This window comes from Myotis nattereri (assembly GCF_964212035.1).
Source record: "Myotis nattereri genome assembly, chromosome: 1".
NCBI classification, from domain to species: domain Eukaryota; kingdom Metazoa; phylum Chordata; class Mammalia; order Chiroptera; family Vespertilionidae; genus Myotis; species Myotis nattereri.
The window spans coordinates 78,151,277-78,165,199 of record NC_138075.1 but is presented as its reverse complement, the minus strand read 5'-3'; the positions used below and the strand labels follow the sequence as shown (position 1 = coordinate 78,165,199).

General features: G+C 53.6%; 1 protein-coding gene across 1 annotated transcript; it reads left to right on the top strand.

Annotated features, from left to right (window-relative positions):
• Positions 1–1,847: 1,847 nt before the first annotated feature.
• On the top strand, positions 1,848–13,683 carry AJUBA (ajuba LIM protein). Its single transcript, XM_081104558.1, has 8 exons — positions 1,848–3,197; positions 5,920–6,021; positions 7,901–7,968; positions 8,093–8,155; positions 9,327–9,457; positions 9,540–9,591; positions 10,278–10,346; positions 10,754–13,683. The coding sequence occupies exons 1-8, from the start codon at positions 2,168–2,170 to the stop codon at positions 10,877–10,879; spliced, it is 1,641 nt and encodes a 546-aa protein (XP_080960684.1). The 5' UTR covers positions 1,848–2,167; the 3' UTR covers positions 10,880–13,683.
• The last annotated feature ends 240 nt before the right edge of the window (positions 13,684–13,923 follow it).

The following is a 13,923-nucleotide window of genomic DNA, read 5'->3' as shown; positions in this document are numbered from 1 at the left end:
GATAAGATCTAGGGAGCCTCATAAGGTCAAGCCTAATTATGCTAAGAGGACTGTGCCCTCTAAGCTGGGAATTGTTTGTGACTTTGCCCACAGGTCAGTCCGAGGCTTAACCCTATATCAGCTCCCTACACAACTGTGCTCACTGCTGCCACCACCAACTCCTGGGTGGGCCTCCTTTAATGGCTTTTCAACCTTCCATAAGATTTACTCTCTCATCCTCACCCCAAAGGAGCAAAGCTTCCAAATATTAGAGGCTGTTCGGGTATTTTGGGTATAAATAACTGGGAGGAAGAATTCAGGTTCTCCTTCCCCATTTGGAGACAGGAAAGGAGGGAGCAACCTATGGTTAATTCTGAAGATGTCGCTCACAGCAAGTTCTGGATGCAATCTGATAGCTCCCCTCTATTACTAATGCTTTCAGTCCTCCTTGCTTCCAGTCTGATAGTAAACTCTCTTCTGGATCAGAGAAAAGCTGTAAGCCTGACCAGGCAAACAGAGAAGCTGATTCTCAGGAGAGATGAGGTCAGGGAAACAATGCAGCTAGGACGAAGAAGCCAAATAGTTTGTACCAAATTAATTTCCCCAAAGATATAAACCCCCTTTTCCTTCCCATTCCCTAAGGCTACACTAAGATTATAAAAGGTGTTCAAAATGTTGAGACAAAAATAATATGCACGATTTGTTTGCATGGTTTGTTTTCTATCTAAATACAAAGGAGTCATTTTCCTTCTCCATTCTACTTCCTCCATCCCTTGCCCCTGATGTGTTAGTCTGGGCGAAATCAGTTGGTGGGTATTTAACTGGATATGTTTAGCTTCAACCATGGTTTCTTCTTTTCCTTATTCTTGATCCTTCTAGTATGGCCAATATCAGCCTCTTTTTCTTTTCCACCCTGATCATTTCACTTGCTAACTCCTTTAAATGACATTACTTTTCTTCCTCTTAATACTTACTCTTTATCGCCAATCTCCTGTGGGCCAGCTAAAGTGTGGGGGGGTGTGGGGGCATTCGCTAGCCCTAAAACCAGACCTATCCCATAGTCACCTGAAATATTTGCTAAAAAATTTCATTTCCCAACACCAGGGGGGGTCTATCTGTCCTAATCTGAAGTTACAGATTAGTTCCAAACCTTTTCCTCCTTTTACATTGACACTAAAGCTCCTTCCCTTCTTAAACAGAGCTTTGGGTTCAGGAAGTGGTGTCTTGTTATTACAGTTTACCTCTCATTCTCTCTGGACTTGCACAAATTTGTCTTTTTCTTAGTCTATTCATCCTTCGGTCTCTGCACCACCCTCAATCTCCTTTGCTCCCTTTCCTTTCGCTACCTGTCTTCCACCACCTCTCTCCACGGGCTTCCTCGCCTTTCTGGACACTACGCCGGCGTCTCTGAAACTCTTTATGTACCTACCTTTCTTCTTTTTCCCTGTCTTCCTCTTTACGGATCCCTCCCTGTCTTAATCAGTCTCTCTTCATCTCTCCCAGTCCCCACACTAGGAACAAAGTGGTGTTTGCACAGAGCATGCCTCGCGTCGCCCCGTTCTAGACCAGGACATTCCACCGTGCCCCTCCGCGCATTCCAACTGCAGACAAAGAGTCCCACCCCAACTTTTCCCTGTCCCAGTCATCGAGTGATGCAGGAGCAACTGCCCGAACTTGCCCTCCTCTCCTCTCCTGGCGGCGAATCTCCACCTCCAGGACAGTTAAGACCCGCTCCCACCGCCCCATTCCGCGCAGCAGAGATCCCTGCGCAGACACCCCCGTTTCTCCTTCGCTCGGTGCTCCGCCCCTCCCGGAAAGTAGATCCGGCCAGGCAGACAAAAGTTTGGGAGAGAAGTTCCGTCCGTGCTGAGTGTGAGAGCGAGGGGGCGGGGGCCGGGAGCAGCGGGGCGGCCGGGCAAGTCGACGCGTGGACAGATAGACCTGCGGACGGGACAGCCGTAGGCCCTCCGAGCCCTGCTCAGCCCCTGATGCGCGCGGGTCCGCAGCCCCTCTTGCCGGGGGATGCTGGGGGATTCCTGGCGCCGGGCATCTGGGCCGCCCGCTAAACCCTTGTGCCTACCCCGTGCCCCCGGGGAACCGGAGCCCGGCCGCAGGCAAAGAGAAGCGGGGGCCGAGACGCTGCTGGGTGCGGGGCGGGGAGGGGGCTGGAGGCCCCAGGCCCGAGGGCATGGAGCGGTTGGGAGAGAAAGCCAGCCGCCTGTTTGAGAAGTTAAGACTCTCGGACTCCGGCAGCGCTAAGTTCGGCCGCAGAAAGGGTGAATCTAGCCGGTCTGATGGGACCCCCGGGCCGGCCAAAGGGCGCCTGAGTGGGTCGGGGGGACCGAGGAAATCAGGGCCCCGTGGAGCTACCGGGGGGCCTGGGGATGAGCCGCTGGAATCAGCCCGGGAGCCAGGACCCCTGGACGCTGAGCGCAACCCGCGCGGCTCCTTTGAGGCGCAGCGCTACGAGGGCTCCTTTTCCGGGGGGCCGGCTCCCACCCGGGCCTTGCCTCTACCTCAGTCACTGCCCCCAGACTTTCGGTTGGAGACCACGGCCCCAGCCCTCAGCCCCCGCTCCAGTTTCGCCAGTAGCTCCGCCAGCGACGCGAGCAAGCCGTCCAGCCCCCGGGGCAGCCTGCTGCTGGACGGGGCTGGGGCCGGCGGGGCCGGAGGGAGCCGACCCTGCAGCAATCGCACCAGCGGCATCAGCATGGGCTACGACCAGCGCCACGGCAGCCCCCTGCCCGTCGGGCCGTGCCTGTTCGGCCCGCCTCTGGCTGGGGCTCCGGCGGGCTACTCGCCCGGAGGGGCGCCGTCCGCTTATCCCGAGCTCCACGCCGCCCTAGACCGACTTTGCGCTCACCGGCCCCCGGGGTTCGGCTGCCAGGAAAGCCGCCACTCGTACCCTCCGGCCCTGGGCAGCCCTGGGTCTCTAGCCGGGTCTGGAGTGGGAGCGGCGGGGCCCCTGGAGAGACGAGGGGCGCAACCCGGACGACATTCGGTGACCGGCTACGGGGACTGCGCGGCGGCCGCCCGGTACCAGGAGGAGCTCACGGCGTTGCTGCGCTTGACGGCGGGCACAGGTGGACGCGAGATCGGTGCCCGCGGGGAGCCCTCGGGGATGGAGCCGTCTGGTCTCGAGGAGCCACCGGGTCCGTTCGTCCCGGAGGCCGCCCGGCCCCGACTGCGGGAACCCGAGGCCAGAGAGGACTACTTCGGTGAGTGAGAGGAGCGGTGAGGGGCAGGCAGGGACCCCGCGCTGCCTGCGCCTCACCGGCCCGACGGCCCCCATTGCCGGCCCGGGTGGTCGGAGGCGGAGACGCGGGGCTGGCAAAGAGGCCGGAGGGACTTCCCCTTCCTAATGGGTTTCAAACGGACGGGGACACCTATCCTGCTGAATTCTAAGCCCCTGACTCCCTCGTTCCCCGGGCTTTAGGATCTCGGTTTTTTCCGCGGCAGCAGGCCTCTCCGGGAGTGGACCCGGGGACAGTGAGCGCATCCCCCCTCGCCCCCGCCCCCCCGGGTGGCGGTGCCCCTGCAGGCTTCTGCGCGCCGAGCCCCCACGCGGGCCCAGGCTCCGCCCGCAGGAATTTGGGGAATTCGCGGGGGGAGGACGGGGCGGGCGGGCCGCGTGCGTGCCGGCTCCTGTCCCCGAGTTCCAGGTGCCCGCGGGCGGGGCTGGCCGCGCCGCGCAGGGCGGAGGCGTGGGGTGAGGAGGTGGGGGGCGGGGGACGGCTTCCGAACACGCGCGGAGCCGGCCTGGGAGGGAGGATGAAGCGCCCTGGGTCGGAAAGCAGGGACCCTACTGCTGCCCGCCCCAGTCCTGCCGGCTCGGGGCGCGCCCGGGCATTTAAACGGAGACCTGGTGGTGTCCGCTTCTGTTTTCCCATCCGGAAGTCAGGGCAGAAGGCATGACCGCCGGTCACCCTCGCCCCGATGGGTATTCCTGTGGCACTGCCAGGATCACCTGGCCTTCAGTTTGGCCCTAACCTGCTCAGAATTCAGCTAGAAGTAGCCGCCTATTTTTCTGTTGCTGTTAAGGAAGCCTGGTCGCCGTCTCCCCCTGCCCCCACGTGGTTATCTTTAAGAAGTATTGATTTTATGTCTCAGCTATGGGGGGATATGGGGGTCTTGAAATACCTTTTAGCCAAGACCTACAGGCACCACTTCACTGTATCAATACTAATCTGACCGTGAGAGGAAGGACAGGACGAAGTGGAGGGCTCACCCCCAGGGCTATGGGCCTCTTCCGTTTTCCAAGCATCTCCTACCTTTCTCACCACCCATGTCCTGCTCTAGACCTCTGTGGCTAGAAGTGTGAATAGGGAGGGAACCCCAGCCAGGGAGGGGGCGTTGCAGAGGAGGTACAGAGGTGGTAGGGCTGCAGACTGGAAGAGGCCTGCCTGGTCCAACTCAATCGCCCCCATCCTTTTCCCTCTGCCCTTTGAGGAAAGCCCATAGCAGAAGCTTTGGTCAAGGGAGACTAAGTAACAGGATGCTTCTTGCAATTTTCTTTTGAGGCCCAGGAGAAATGGGTGTTGGATGGAAAGAGGTCTCGTTGGCCAAACCATCAGAGCCAAAAGGAAAAATGAATTCAGATAAAGTGCAATAAAATGACAAGAAGAAACTAGGTTTGGATATCTGGGTTACAGGAGGTGAGGCGGACATGCCTGAGCAGTTTGCTCTTATCTTCCCATAATGTCCCAAAGAAATGGCTTTGGCCGGGCCTCCCGGCATGGCGATCTTGGGGCAGATCCTCACTCCGATGGGGAGGCCACATTTTGACCCCAGAGGGAGGGGCCTCTTCTCCCTGTGGGTCAGGTAGGCTCCTCTGCAAGAACCCCCAGCCTAACCATACCCTCCTGCTCCTGTCCTTAGTCGGGGCCCTCTTCCTTGGCTACAGCTCTGCCCAGCTGCCAGAGGGTGGGAGCAGGACAGGCCTGGGCCCATCAGTTGCTGCAGCTGCTGCACGGGCTCCCAAGCCTCTGGGCAAAGACTGGGATGGGCCCCAACAGGCAAGGAGTGTGGCAGAGTGCCGAGGGGGAGAGGTGGGGCGGGGTGAGGCAGGCCCGTTGGGATCTGCTCCCCAAAGACAGGCCCTCAGCTTCACTCATGGGCCTGGAATTGGGGAGTGGAGGGAGGAAAGAACACACCCAGGAAAGGCGGGTGCCAGGGCCAGGTGTATGCGTTTGTGGGGGGGTGGCGGGGAGTAGTTCAGCTCTGGCCCTCCCATGAAGGAAGATGACTGAGAGACCTTAGGGGTTCTATCACCCATCCCCCTCTTCCTGTGCAGCCCTCCTGGGAACACACCCTGCATTCTCAGCAGCTGCCTCCCCCAGGAGTCATGCTCACAAGGTCCCCCCTGCACAGGTCCACTGCTGAGCCAGTTCCTTCTTTTTCCATCCTTGGAAGCCTGGAGGTATGGAGCAGGGAGAAGTCCTTCCGTAGCAAAACACCAGCTCATTTTTCAGACGGAGAAACAGGTTTCAGAGAGGCTTTCTAGGCCCAGCCTTCTTTCCCTAGGGAGTGTTTTTGAGTCTACCACTGGGCACTGGCATCTCTGTTTGTCCCCCACAGTGTAACACGGATCATACTTTGCCTGTTTAGTCCTTTCTCCCCAGTAGAAAGTAAGCATTTGAAGGCCAGGGACCATATCTTTGACATGCCTCCAGTTTTCCACAGTATTGAGCACAATATTTTTGTTAGGCACAAAATAGATGTTCAGAAAATAAATATCTGTTGATTAATCAATAAAAAAGAATGGGTCCACTCAGCCAAGACCTTGCTTCATTCCATTTCTTATTATCTTCTTTTCCCAGAAGGGAGCCCATCAAAGGGAGGCTCTGACTTGTGGTACTTGGCACAATCAGGACAGACCGGGAATCCCAGGTTTTGAGCAGGGGGAGTAGGATGTGATGCTGACAACATCTCTCCCCTCAGGCACCTGTATCAAGTGCAACAAAGGCATCTATGGGCAAAGCAACGCCTGCCAGGCCCTGGACAGCCTCTACCACACCCAGTGCTTTGTCTGCTGCTCCTGTGGTGAGTGCTGCCCCCAGATCTGGACCGGGGCCCGAGGCTCAAGCACTCCCCCCACACACACACAGTCACAAGTGCCTAGGGAAGCAGGAGCAGAACTTGTGCCTCTTCATTTGCTCACAGAGCAGCTGTCCCCACCATGTGTCTGGACCTCCATTGCTACCCCACCTTATCTCGTGCTTCCCTTCTCTGTGCCCTACCTGGCTCTCTCACTCCCATGCTGGGTCTGCTTTCTGGAGTCATCTTCCCTCTGCTCAGCCTCTCTCTTCCTTCCTTGTCTGCCTCCCTGCTTGCCCAGCCTGGACTCCTGCCTGACCCTCCAGCCTCTCCTCCCTAGGGTTTGGTCTTGGGCAGCCAAGTTGCCTAGGGCGACAGTGAAAGACTGGAATGTAGGAAAGGCGGGGGTGGGCTGAGGGAGTGGGGAACTGTCGGGGGCAGAGAGGGGGGTTTTCTCTTGGCTGGTCAGAGTTCAGCCACCTCGCCAGAGTGCAGGCCACCGGGCCATGCCAAGCTGATGACATCATGCTCCAGGAATGCCTGCTGTTAGCTCAGGAGGCCCAAGGCAAGGGGGAGGGGACCTGCTCCCAGTGGCCTTAACTCCCCAGCCCTTCCCTCACGTCCCTCATTACCTCCTCCCCACTGCTTACCCACTCTGATTCCTTTGCTAACCCTTTAATCTCCCATCTCTGCCTGTCTGACTCCAGCACTCAGTTTTTCCCTCACTCCTCCACCCCCAGCCTCTGCCTGGTTCTCCTTAGGTTCATCTGTCTGTCTGTCCTTCTGTTTATGGGACCCCTTCTGGGTATGTCTCTTTTCCTCTCTACTCCCCTGTGTCTCATGAGTGTCCACGTCAGCTTTTCTAAGCCTCTGGGCAGAGCTAGAAGTAGAGATTTTGATGAGAAGAGGGCAAAGGTGGGAAAATTGCTCATTCTCCGCCATGGTCTCACTTCTCCCCCATTCCTGACCATTTAGATGCCTTGGAGGAGTTCCTAGGTGTTAGTTACATGGGGAATGGTCCTGCCTTGTCTGCTCATAGGGCATCCTGAGCTGCCTCTGACCCGGGAGACTGGGTTCCTGTAAGCTTGGGGTAGAGCCTAGCGCAGCAGGAAAGAGGACCAACTTTGCTCCCAAACAAAGCACTTTGTCCTCAGCAGTAAATCCGCTAAGTCCTGGCCTGCTGGCCTCCGTAGAGCCTGTCCCTGGAGGGAGACAAACAAGGCTAGGAGAACAGGAGAGCTATGCTCCACAAGGAGGCTCCTGGGTTGAAAGGTCCCAGAGGGCCAGGCCTGTGACAATGTGATCAACTCCATGCACATTGTACACCACCTTTTTCAGAGCTCCTTTGTTGTTGTTAATCCTCACCTGAGGATTTTTTTTCCCCCATTGATTTTTAGAAAGAGTGGAAGAGGGGGGGAGAGACAAAGAGAGAGGAACGTGGATGTGAGAGAGACATCAATTGGCTGCCTCCCGCACACCCAGACTGGGGCTGGGGATCGAGCCTGCGACTGAGGTACATGCCCTTGACTGGAATTGAACCCATGACCCTTCAGTCTGAGAGCTGACACTCTAACCAGCTAGGGCTTTCGGAGCTCCTTTGACCATGCACTCCAGCCTCTGGTTGGCTTTGCTTCCCCAGGTGGCTCCCCATGCAGTGGGGAGGAAGGCACTCATTTGAGACAGTTACAGAAAACTGCTGAGGCAGGAGCTGGAGGAGCAGTGGGCAGAGAAGAGGGGAGATTGGCAGGAATCAGATGGGATTTTGTGTGGGCAGGGAGGAGGCAAGCACTGAAGTCCAGGTTTAACACCACAGTGGAGAGCAGTAAGCGGGGAGCGCTGGCCTGGGCACCAGGACAGGCTCCAGCCCCTTCTCTGCTGCTTCCAGGGCGAACTTTGCGCTGCAAGGCTTTCTACAGCGTCAACGGCTCTGTGTACTGTGAGGAAGATTATCTGGTGAGTGAGAGGGATGCCCTGGGCTTAGAATTGGCTCCCACACTGGGACACCCTTTTTGGTGGCTCATTGGCGTTCCATCCATCAGGTCATTCTCAGTTTATAATATCCTCCCTTGGTCTCTAGTTTTCAGGGTTTCAGGAGGCAGCTGAGAAATGCTGTGTTTGTGGTCACTTGATTTTGGAAAAGGTAAGCAAATGTCTTTAGCAGAGACTCTGAGTGAGGCTGAGGGGTGGAATCGGGGACTAAATGGATACTGAGAAGGGGGCTGGGGGACACACACCTATCACCAGATGAATCACTTTCATCCATTCCTTCCCAGAGCAACTGTTGAGAGTGGCTTCTCTGCCTCTGACATCAAGTCCTGACACCTAACCCTGCCACCCCTAGACCTGTGTGATCTGGCCCTCCCGAATTCTGCAGGCACAGCCTGGCCCTCCACCTGAGCTGGGACTGTGGGGTTCTGGGTTTCAGCCCCCTTTCTGCTCCCGGCTAGGATCAGCTGGAACTCAGTTTCCTTTCTATAAGAAAGGGGGATTGGAGTAGATCAGTGGTTTCAGCCCTGGCAGCCTAGCAGATCACCTGAGAAGAAGCAAAGAAAAATGCCAAAGCCTGGGTCCTCACCAGACACTGATGAATATGCCTGGATAAAATCCTGGGGTGGGGCCCTGGCTTTGCTGGTCTTTAAAAGCTCTCTGGGTGTCCCAGCCGGTGTGGCTCAGTTGGTTGGAGCATCATCCCATACACCAATAAGCGACTGGTTTGATTCCTGGTCCGGGCACATACCTAGGTTTCAGGTTCAATCCCCGGTCAGACAGAGTGTGTGCAGGAGACAACTGATAGGTGTTTTTCTCTCTTTCGCTTCCTCGCACTTTAAAATCAATAAAAGCATGTCTTCAGGTGAGGATTTTAAAAATAAAAATATTAAAAGCTCCCTGGATGATCCTTCTGCAGCCAGGGCTGAGAACCATTAGCTCTCTAAAGCCTTTTTCAGGGTTTCTGCCTCCACTTTTAAAAAAATTGATTTTTAGAGAGAGAGGAAGGGAGAGGAGAGAAAAACATCAATCTACAGCCTCCTGCACTCCCACCACAAAGGATCAAGTCTACAACTCAGGCATTTGCCCTAACTGGGAATCAAACAGTCAACCTTTCAGTGCATGGCACAATGCCCAACCAACTGAGCCACACCGGCCAGGGCTCTGCCTCCACTTTAAGACTCCTTGGTCCCCTCAGATTCTATAGCATTGTTCTGGAAGGATAGCAGGGGGTTGGGTGAGTTTTGTGAGAACAGGGAACATCATGGGTAGCTGGGAAGGTGGGACTGGAGGGAGACTGATTCTCTTCCCACTCCACGAGCCAGATCCTACAGGCAATGGGGAAGTCCTATCACCCAGGCTGCTTCCGATGCATCGTGTGCAACAAGTGCCTGGATGGCATCCCCTTCACAGTCGACTTCTCCAACCAGGTGTACTGTGTCACCGACTACCACAAGTGAGTCCACCCCTTGCGGTATGGTGTGGAACTGGGCTCAGGATTTCCGAATCTCAGCTCATCTCTGCCCTCTCTCTTTCAGAAATTATGCTCCTAAATGTGCGGCTTGCAACCAACCCATCCTCCCCTCAGAGGTCAGTATGTCTGGGCTCTCCTGCAGGGCAGCCAGTGCTGCTGCCTCTGGGGAAGGGATGGGAACGTGCGGCCTGGACTCCCTTGGGATGCTGTGGTGCTGAGGAATGTCCTCTGTGAAGATTCCCGTGTGACTCTGCTCTCAGGGTTACCACCCTGACCCTAACATCCGGGCCTGGACATGTCTGACAGCCGCACTGGGCCCAGGCTCTGTCCCTTCTCTCCCAGTCCAGGGAGGCAGACTTTCTTTGAGGTCAAGGTCACCAGAGGCCAGTGTAGAGGCTGGGAAAAGGGGGCGGGGGGGGGGGCGGTCCTCAGGGCCAGTAGGAAAAGGTTGGAAATGATTTATCCTGTGTGTGCTGAGGTTGTGCTTAGCCAAAGCAAACGAGCGCTGTTGGACCTCCTGTCCCCAGCTTAACCTCCTTTATTTATGCCGCCTGCCCCTTTCCCTTCCCTCCGCTTCCCTTACAGCTGGTAGAGATAGGTAAGGCCACGCCCTGGAGACAAGGAAAGGGAGGGAAGTTCCAGGAGGATTTGCAAAGCCCACCGGGAAGCTACAGATGATTGCAGAGGGGCTCTGGAGGCCTTTGTGTGATCTTCCCATTGGGGTGGCAGGGGCCTGTGCAGGGGAGGGTGAAGTTGGGCTGTCAAACGGCTCTCATCTCCATGGGGGTCTGCATTATTTCAGGGCTGTGAGGACATTGTGAGGGTGATCTCCATGGACCGAGATTATCACTTCGAGTGCTATCACTGTGAGGTGAGTGTTGGGGGCCAGGACTCCTGGAAAATTGGAATGGGGCCCAGGCAAGAGCAAGCCCTAGACTTGACTATAGGAAAGTATAGACCATAAATTCTAGGAAAGTGCTCTGACCTACCTCCAATCTATCTCATCCTCCAGCCACTCTCTCTGGCCCTCGTTGTTTAGTCCTTTCTGAATAGGGTCTCCTGGTATCCACTGGAAATGGGAGCCTGTCTCATTATTTTTGCTATAGCAGCGACACCTGGTGTCCAGCCGAGGTATTTTCTCAGGTTTCTCTTCTGGGAGTCCATCCCTTCCAACCCACCCTTTCCCCCTAGTCATTAGAAGTCTGGTGTTGAGTAGGGCAGACTCCTAAATGTCTAAGGTGCCTGGGCTGAGGTGAACTAGGTGTCCCTTTCCCCTAGGACTGCCGGATGCAGCTGAGTGATGAAGAAGGCTGCTGCTGTTTCCCTCTGGACGGGCACTTGCTCTGCCACAGCTGTCACATGCAGCGGCTCAACGCTCGACAGCCCCCTGCCAACTATATCTGAGCTGCGGTCACTGCTGCTGCCATCACCACCATTGACAAATTCCTCTGGCCAGTGGGCCCCTGAGGCCAGCTGAGGCAAGGATGGACCTTGCAGGCCTGGCAGAAGAGTCCTTTGGGGAGGGCCCCAAGGGCCAGAGACCCAAAGATCATGACATTCCAAATGGATTGTGGAGGAGGAACCTTCCAGTTACCATGGTGGGGTGACTGGCTTCCTTCCCACATGTGCAACCTGTGCTGTAGCATATACTTAAGCACACACAGGCAGGCTCCCATACACTGTAAAGGTCTGATTCTAGTCTGTATTTCCAGTATAAGTCTATGTGTAAATTGGCAAATGCTGTGGTCCTGGATTACAGGAAGGGAAGACATCATGGAAGCTCCTAACTATTTTGTACCCCACACACGGGGTCAGATAGGAGATCAAACAGGTTCTTACCACACCACAGTCTCTTATTTCTGTATCTAGGTGAAGAGGTGAACCTTATAAATGAGTTATTTCTTGGCCACCTGCTCTCTAAGGACTAAGAGAGCTGCTCACCTCAAGGCTGGGAATAGAGACCAGCTCCAGGTGGGCCTGCTGCCTGTATTGCCTGATTCTCAGGGACTCACGTGAGCCTGGGAAGACTAACTGGTGCCTTTACTTCTCCTCAGCTGGTGGAGGTGGTAATGAGTAGGCCTTGGGGTATGGAATTGCTGGGGGAGACATTTATGAAGCTTCGAGCTAGTCACATTCCCCAGGTGTAAGTGCATTGAGCCCACCTGCCCAGTATAGGCACCCAGGGGCATGTTCTCACACACACCTACTCGCTCCCTTCTCAGGTCACTCTTGCACCTGGTCCCTAGCAGCAGCTCACTACTCCGGAGCTGCCACCTGTCAGAGGGATCCAGGATTACATCTACTGTAACCCCCAAACTCTGAGGTTCTGGGGCGCCACAGGGGCAGAACACTTTGACTTGGTTCTAGTTCAGTTTTGCTGAAATTCGTTTACCTAAAGCTAGATCTCTTAAAACCATTTCACTGAAAACCTGTGTGTTCAAAGTTACTACCACTGCCAAAGGCTCAAATCCCTTTTGGGTATTTTTTTACTTTTATTTTTTTAGCCATTTAGGTATTCTATTCTTTTTTGTCATGCTTTGGGTATTTCAAGGATTTATATCTATTCATCCAAGAGTACTTCTGAATTGCCAGCAACATAAATTTATCAAATTTGCAGCACTTTGTAAATGATAAGATTGCTTCCTCCTACCTTGATGGGTATCTCTATGTTATTTGCTTTTCAAACACTTTTTTTTAAAAAAGCTTAAAGTTTCTAGCAATAAATATAATTGGTACAGACATTTTGTGTATCATTTTTTTGTGTGTTTCTTAATCCAATATTCCTTTAAAATTAGATGCCCTGAAAAAAATAACGAAGCTCAATATGATTTTATGCTTTGGTCTAACTTCTACACCCATGCTGTTAAAATGCCAATATATCCAAAGCAAATGAACAGGCATGTGGCTTATTCAGTTGACTAACAATTCAAGGTTATACAGACAACATCATTAAATAGTGAAAGTGTGAATCTGCTAGATTCTTTGGAAAATGCTGCAGATTTGATAAATATTTATTTTAGACTAATTATCTCTAGGTAAATTGGTTTTAGGTAAATTAATCTGATAATTAATCTTGGATCCTTAGTCTTCATTCTCTATCACTTAGAATTTCACAGTGGAAATGATGACTCCTGAGAACAGACATTTCACATTTAGGGATTATTCTAAGATGACTGTGCCAGCCAACCTGGGAATGCAGAGAAGAGACCTCAGTGCGAATGTGAGTGAGAGAGTTCAGATTCATACCACTGACTGCCTGAGGTGGGAAACGCACTTTTTTGGAGGGATGAATGTTCCGGTCCTAGATTACTTGTTCTACAGCTGAGATTCTGAACTGTTATCATTAAATAAGTGAGTACAAAGGCTGTGACTAGGAAATTTTCTCAGCAGGGTGCTCCAGGCCTGGGAAATGGGAGAAGTATGTGTAGCTTTATATCCATCTCTTCAGTTCTGTCTTTACTCTTGGGCGTCTTGTCTACTCTGTCATTCTGATCCTTGTGCTTTACTCTGATTTTGACCTCCATCTGCTGCTGACTGGCTGATTCGTATCTAGGTCTATGCTCACCAAGACTCTTCTTGCCACTGTGGCTACCCTCCCTTCCCGAGGGAAAACAGTGCTAACATGTGATGAGGACAGGCCCAGGGATCAGCAGCCCCAGCCACCCTGGTTACCGGCAGGCTCCAAAGTGTTCCCTGCATCGCAAGAGTTTCCCTTCTTTCTACTTACTGGGAGGCTGCTCATCCTTAATAGCTCTATCTAATACTTACAGTTGATAGTGAGAGTCACAGGGTGCTGCCATGGCACATCAGCAGGGAAACTGGCAACTCACCGCCTGATTTTCATCAACAGCCACTAGGCCTAAAAAAGAGGGAAGGGAGAAAATGGAAGGATTATGGACCCGTTTTGTGTCTCTTTAGAGTCACAGGACAGGGTTCGTGCAGGCTTTCACGGAAGACGTTGGGGGTTAGCTTTCGCGAGCCCCGTTTGTTGCAGGCCTGAGTGTGGTTTATCAAGGATAAGGCTGGCGGTGGTTCTCGCTCTGCCTCGCTCCTTAGACATGTTCCCTTTCACCATCTGGAGCTCTCAAGACTAGGAAATGGATAGTCAGGCTGGAGGCTGTCCTCAGCCAAGGAGGAGGACAACTTGTTTCTATTTTGTTTGTTCATTTATTTTGTTCTTAAGATTCCACACATAAGTGAAATATGGTATTTGTCTTTTTCTGTCTGATTTATTTCTAGAGAAAGAGCTAATTCCAGGCACATAAAGCCAATTGGTTGGTCCTTGATATTATACCTGTACAGAGGGAATAAAAGGTGGAAGGAGACTATTAGACCTGAAATAAAAGGGTTGGGGGAAACATTTTTATTTCATTTTGTTTTTTAGAAAGACCCATACCCCAGATCTGGCCTGGGGTCATTCAGAACCCTAATGGTGAGGTTCCACTGCA